This window comes from Cyprinodon variegatus, unplaced genomic scaffold, assembly GCF_000732505.1.
Source record: "Cyprinodon variegatus isolate N-32 unplaced genomic scaffold, C_variegatus-1.0 Scaffold255, whole genome shotgun sequence".
Classification (NCBI taxonomy): Eukaryota; Metazoa; Chordata; class Actinopteri; order Cyprinodontiformes; family Cyprinodontidae; genus Cyprinodon; species Cyprinodon variegatus.
In genome coordinates, this window is record NW_015150708.1 from 660,632 (window position 1) to 668,049 (window position 7,418).

General features: G+C 37.2%; 1 protein-coding gene across 2 annotated transcripts in view; it reads right to left on the reverse strand.

Annotated features, from left to right (window-relative positions):
* Positions 1–7,418, reverse strand: part of nell2 (neural EGFL like 2) — a 137,874-nt gene that overhangs the window by 39,011 nt on the left and 91,445 nt on the right. Inside the window, exon 15 of one of the 2 annotated variants that reach the window (XM_015382348.1) lies at positions 5,558–5,653. The exons of the other annotated variant lie outside the window; for it this stretch is intronic. Within the exon in view, the coding sequence (XP_015237834.1) occupies positions 5,558–5,653 (96 nt within the window). The remainder of the gene's footprint in view (positions 1–5,557; positions 5,654–7,418) is intronic. 2 annotated transcript variants of the gene reach the window in all.

Sequence of the window (7,418 nt, forward strand, 5' to 3'; positions counted from 1 at the left end):
TAGCCTGTAAGAAAAAAAAAAAAAAAAAAAAGAACAAATTAATCGAATCGAATCGTATTGTGGTGTATTCTTGAGTATCGAAAATAATCAAATCGTTGGGTCAGGAAATCGATACTGAATCGAATCGCCATGATGGATTTGATTTACACTATATACTAATAAATAAACAACTGTCTAGAGCCACAGGGATCTATCTTTTATTGTTGGTAAGCCAGATAAAATAACAAAAAAATCCTCTTAACCAGAAAAAAAAATATTTTTCCAGATTAAAGAAAAACAGCCAGAGATAATTCATTTATTTATTTTCTAATTAATCAAATAAGGTATTGTGGCTCCAAAGGGCTGCCAAACTAAAGATTTCAGCTTCGAAGGAAAATTCATAGCTACAACATGCATTTAGAGATTCAAAGGTTTTTTAATAGAGGATGTTTATTTTGATTTGGATACATACTCACTCTTTTTGTTTATGCTCAAACAGACATTTAAACTGAAAGCTTTTCAAAGAAACATCTGCAGAATTCCATATCCACTCATCTAAGTGGGTTTATCGGCAGTCAAGGCTGAACAGCTAAACTCTAATTGCTTGGTGTTGAACTGACTTTAGGGGAAACCAAATTACTAGCCGGATGAGTGCAAATGTAAAAGAAAAAAACACCATGAATATACTATAAAAGCAGCATCCCAGATGTACAGTCTGAGACTATGCATATATTCTAGAAATAAAAAACTAACAAATGAATCATAGAGCTAACGAATCCAATTATTCTTCTTTTTTATTTGTATCAAAGCACTGTTGGAAATAAGCATCAACCAAACAAAACAGGGCACCCTGAGTATAAGTGTGAAATATGAATAAAGATTTCTTCAAAAATAATGATCACATTACATATATATATATATATATATATATATATATATATATATATATATATATAATATATACAAAGAACTGAGCCAATTGTTACTACGTTTGTCCATCAATGGCTCCAAGATAGGAGCCAGTGGCTAGCATGGTGGCTCTTCGACATGTTGGGGCAAACATTACATAGCCGGCCCTGCGTCAATTCATATCTATGACTGAAGTGGATGTGCCCGGCAGCAGCTGTATCCTGCATAATTCATGATGTGTCAGAGTTCTCCACTAGCTGCTGCCTGTCTGTCAGCACTGTGTGTGCCCTGTCCCCCTCCTCCCTCTATTCCCACTGCATGGTAATGACAGGGCTGGGAAGTGCACACACTGTCACCAGAAGACCTAGGCAGAGCAAAATGAACAGCACAAATAGTAACAGAAAACCAACCTGCTCAATTACACTAAGAGCATGTGCACAATTACACCTGAATGTGTGACAATCTAAAATCAGGAGGCAGGTTGATCATTTGTACGAGTGTGTTTACACTCTAGGTATGTGTTTGCTGGTGTTTTAGTGTTACCGTTTGGCAGCTTATGACAAGCCGTCAGTCGAATGCAGGGGGTGGGGGGTCCCTGGGGAGGCCTCTAAAAGCTCACAGGATTCTGCGGGTAGGGAGTCCAAACCTAGTGAAAGCTTTTCCATGTTCATCCAGCTAACTCTGCTTCTCCTCCTCTGGCAGCCCCAGCTCCAACGGCCTCATTCCACATCCTCATTCGGGGAAAAACTCACTAACCTCTGCCACGTAACCAACCATCCCTCTTTCTGCTGATCCCATTTTCCTGCTGCATTTGTCAGTTCTTCCACAATATCTTTATGCCATCCATTCCACCTCACCTCATTCTACCCATTTTCAAATCGCTACCTCGCTATCTAACCTTTCTTAAATTTTGCATCTGTCAGTTCCCTTATATCTCCATCTTTTCTCCCCAACTGGTGCTCTCTCCTCCCTCCCACCCCCCAACTCATCTACAACTAGAGCTGCACATCTAACAGCACACAGAGCCCACATACATTCCTGCTGCAGACACAATCCTCGCTGGGAGTTCCTGTCATGCTGAGGAGGCAGTAAGGAAAAACCTTTCTTTTAGAAAGAAAGACTGATGGAGTCCCCTAACACTGCCGGAGGCCTTAGGCTTGTAGTGTTGGGGTTCTGATGATGGTCTTGGGCTTAAATACGCAACGAAAGAACATCAGAATAGATGTTCTTTCATTTTGCGCTGAGACATGTGGAAGTGATTTTCGAAGAAGCAGAAAGACGCAGTCAGCAGCATATAGTAGCAAACATGTTGGAGTACAGTTCTGTGTTTTGGGGAATATTTATTAGTGTCAAATGCAAAGTGAAAAATACCTTAACTCCCAAATGCTGTTGCGTTGAATTTTTAACTAATAACAAATAATTTAAACAACATGAAAAGAGTAAAGAAATCATACGCATTACTTGAAACAAAATCTAAAACATAAATTTCTTTTTTATTTGAAAATTGCAGTTTCTCTCCATCTCAAGTATAATTTTCTCGATTAAGTAAATGAACCCAACTTATTTAATCAGGTCAAGCTAATCTGTATTGCAACACACAGAGCTCCTTTTTTCATTTCTCTCTCTGGTGTGCATACGTAGTATGAAACAAAACCTGATAAATGTAACACTATGCCTCACAGAGTACTGTGGCCTGGATTCAGTGTTTGGGGTTAACCTGACAAACTGTCAACAGCCTTTAGACAAAAATAACCTTGCTTTTATCAGTTCAAAAAATGTTATGCTATCATACTATTACTCTTTAGGCCAGTGTTCTGAACAGTAAACGCTCTTCAGCTCTACTCAGCTTCTGCCATTTTTCAGAAGTGACAGATTTTTGTAGCTTCTCTTTGATAGCTTTGCTTTTCATGATCATATTCTCATGCATTAAATACTCACTAGGTTTTTCCTATTAAGCAATTAGCCCATTCTGGTAATAAAGACCTTTAACCATCCATTTGACATAGATTTTTCAGATATATTGATTTTTACCTACCAGTACAATATTCCAATTTCATTGTTAAATAAAAGCCATCTGTTTGGCTCCTCTATATTAATACAAAAAGTTGATTCAGTTTCTAACTATTATTATTTTGATCATGCTGCCTTTAAAACAATCATTCAAACACATAGAACCAGCCTTATTCGTGTTTTGACTATCAAGTCTATTGGTCTACTATTACTGGGCTACTTTTGCATAGCAAGGACATTAAAGTAGTAGGGAAACGGCCGTTCCAACCGTTGAATTTCCGAATTCTCCCAAGTGGAGCCCAACTTTACAAGAGTGAATGAAGTGAATGTGATTGGTCGTTTATCAAAGGGGAGGGATTGTTGTGGCGGAAGGTTCGCAATCAAGTTTGGTTGTGGCCGTATGTCAAAAGCATCTTGCTAACCAGTTAGCAACTTAGTGCTAGTAGGTTCCCAATGTGAAATTTCATTGGGACCAAGTAGCACTAAATTGGTGACTTAGAAACGACACCGTCAAGGAACGCTATGGACAGCAGAAACATGCAAGAGAAGGAGAGTTTTGTGTCGGAGGTCGTGGATGAGTCTCCTCCGTCATATGTTTTTTATTTAGAGGAGGAAAGTGGGGACGAAGTTGTTGTGGAAGAGGACGCCAGAGCAGCAGAAGCTTGGTTTGGTGTAGAAGGCTTCCAGCCGTCCATGTTTCAGCCCTTGCCTCCCAACGTTGCCAGTTCTGTTAGCTCTACGCCTGCCGAAGACACAGACGTCCATCCCCGTGAACACTGGGACGGAACTCAATGGAAAAGTAAATTATCATATTTCTTATTTCAACTGTTGCATATATTAGCTGCGACATATGAATCAAGATACTACGACATAAAGAATTTGATTGAAAGATGGCCGTTGATATATTATTGGCCGAATTTAGGTTGCAAACTGAGGTATAACTAACTGGCCTGCATAAAATAACGGGGGGGGGGGGGGGTTGGGGGGACATATTTTAAGACAGGATTTTTTTTTATTAGAAATTTTCTAACTTTTGGGGCAATATAGTCTGAAAAAGAGTGCATTTATATACATGCAATTAAACCAGAGGGACTTAATGGTAACAAGTATTTTAAGCCAGAACAACACAAAAAACCAACAGCCCAGTCGTCCCCTTCAGAGTGTGTTGTATCGGTTGCCAAATAAAGAGAGACAAGAATGATGCACAGCTAAATATATGATGAGTAAAGATGATTCAGCTGCAGTAACTTGTATATAATACATTTTAACGATTCCCAGGCTTCCTAGGTATTGTTAAGACTGTTTCTGGTCAACTTCTCTTACTGGCTTTCATATTTGCGGGCTGCTGTGCTTTTGCCAACATTGAATACCAAATCTAACGCTCTCTGAGAGGAAACTCTGGGAGTTCTGAAATGACTGGCTTAGGAATCAGGAAGTAAAAATGGACTACACGCTTCAACGAAGTAGTTTCATACCACATCTCTAGGTTTCAAAGAAAACATGACAAACATGTAGTTGATTAGGAGGTCTTCTTGTTCATAGGGAATGCTACTGGGTAAAAAAAACAGAATGGTAAGAAAAATATATGACACACATATACACACACTTTCTTTCTGGCCTCCCTTATTATCTTAGATCAGCGCTATGAGAAAATTAATTCACTTTAAGATGGCCTGTAAAAAGAAAGCCTTCTAAAAAAGCTTCTTAATCAATACCGGAACCAATGAAAAGGGTTCAGTTTGCTGCATTCAGACACAGAATGACTCTTATTAAAGCGCCATGGCTTTTCATTAGCCTGGCCACTTGTCTTCCGAAGGACACTCCATTAAAGATTGAAACGGATTTCACAAAAGCTGTTGATGTGTTGTTGCTGTAGATTAGAAAAACACTGAGCACTTCACGGCTACAAAGTTTAAAATATGTTCTATTTACTTGAGACAGTGTGGAAAAAGAGTCAATATAAAGATCCTTGGGAGATTAATCGTGCACCTGATTTTTCTTACAATTCAACATAATTAAAACTGCAAGACTCAGTGTATTAAATAGATATTTTTGTTGAGCTAAATCCATGAAGTACATATGTTAAAAGTTGAATCATAAAAGCTCCAGTGGTATGAATATTTGTGCAATGTCCTGTACGTACACTTTTAATTAGCTAAGACGTATTGCACAAGAAATATAATATTTAGGATATAGAAAGAATGTTACACTGATTAATATAGATTCCAATGAGATGATGCCCATTCTGCTCCAGGTGAGGTGCAAATCCTCTACAAGCCCTTTGGACAAGGTGCAGACTCATTACTCAGAAGGCAGCACAAACCTACTAAGTCCGAAGCACTCATCAATCCACACAGCCACTGAGTCCAGCAGATACAATGATTGTGCTCAGCATTTACGAATCATACGCTTGTGTCACAGGCGTGATAACAGAAAGCTCCATAAGAAAAGAGTAATCTATCATTCTGAACCAGATCCCAGATATGCCAAGACAAATACAGGAGCAGCCCTTATTACCTAAAACCAAGTTTGCATTGTGTCTCCGTCTTGTTTTTCAACCCCCCACCCACTCTTTCCTGGACATTCAGTCATAAATCTTTGTCTACACTTTAGGGGAGAAGAAATGAAACACAGGAGCTAAGCTGAAATAAAAACCTACCTGTTTCACACCTCTCCCCCGTAAATCCTTGCTGGCAAACGCAGTTGTTAGGTGAAACGCAGGACCCTCCATTCTGGCAAAGCCCGTCACACATTGCTGGAGACGCACCAGAGGAGAAGAGCCATTACTCTCAAAGATTAATGAGCATTAACTGTGTAATTAGACCAGCACCACAAGTAGTATTTGCATACAGAATAAGAGCTAATTCTGTGATATGATTCATTACAGCCTTTCATAACATTGCTTCACGCGATTAATGCATCTCGCAGAGGTTAATTTTAAAGTGTTGATTATTCCTGCCAAGACTTTTGGTTAATATGTCCCCGAAACACAGAGAGGTCACTGATATTGATGGGGGGGTTGGAGATAATGGTAATACACAATGCTTTTTCAGGGAACAATATGAAAAACAAATAGATTTTGCTACTACATATAAGAAACAGAGAAAAATAAATAAATGCGTATGGTACATTGGTTCTAAAAACAGGAGATAGCAGGTTTTACTGATGTCACAAGGATCATTTTAAAAGTTATTTTAACTACTGTATCAGCTATTAGTTGGATTTACTATCATTAGTGGGATCCTTTAGCTAAAGCAGTTAATTGATGATTAAACTGGTTCATTTACAACTCTATCATTCAGGAAAGGAATAAAAAAAAAAATATTTGGGTAGATGAAATAAAAATGGCTCTGCACATCACCACAAAAAAAAAAAAAAAAAAAAAATCACCACAAAAAAAAAAAAAAAAAAAAATACAAATAGGGAAGTTTGCAGATGGGGATGATGTGGAGTGGGCTGTTTTACAATGAGTGGTACTTCAGATCTTATGGACCTGAAGAACCGATAACTGAAAAAAAATCTTTTGAATTAAAGAAACATAATTTATTAAATTTAGGCAATGTCCAACCAGAAGACTGTTTAAGAAAAGTAATTTTCTTAAATAGACATAAGATGGAAGAAGAATGGTGAACATCAATGGGTAACGATTCTTAGTACTGTACATTTTGTGGGCTATGGGTAACAATTGTATGAATAAAGATGTGTGTCGGCATATCTGACTGTCTAAATCTATTATATTTATATGTAAATTATACAATTTTATTTACTCACTCTCTTACTCACTTACTATTCTTCTTTACTCACTACTTTATGATAGTATAGGCTCATAAATAAAGTAGGAATCCAGAAGTTTGTTCGTGTTAATGGCTGTAGGAAGGTGAATGAGTATGAGTAAAATGACTTTAACTTTGTCAAACTCTATTCCAGATATACGCATATATTATGAATCATGTTTGTATGTGTTAAATTTGTAATTTCACTTAATTGCCTGAAATAAAGCAATTCATTAAAATCACTTTAACAAAGGTCTAGAAATCTTTTATTTAGTTTTTAATTATAAACAAAATTCTAAACCCTATTCATAATCGTTGGAGTTCTAAGTTTTGGTTATGGTGTTTCCACAGATTATGTACTATTAATATCCGTACCAGTCAGAAAAAAAATTTATAAATAAAATAATTGTTTATATAATAATTTAAATTAACAAAGGGCAGGGGTAATTATTTGCAGATGTATATGCGGCTGTTAATGTCCTTAAATTTTAAGTAGGGTTTAACCTTCATTTTACCAGTGAAAGGAAGTCGTAAGGGTCAGTGAGTACTTGCTACACGTTTGATATTGGCTGCTAGATAAAATAACTTGGCGCATAGAAAATGAGAAACAAAACATGAAAGAACAACCCTAATTAAATTATCTTACTGACACCACCAATTAACAACCCTGATAAACCAAATTAAATGTGAGATTAAATGTGTAATTTAGTCTGGCCCCGATGAATGAGACATTGGAAGATTGTTGAT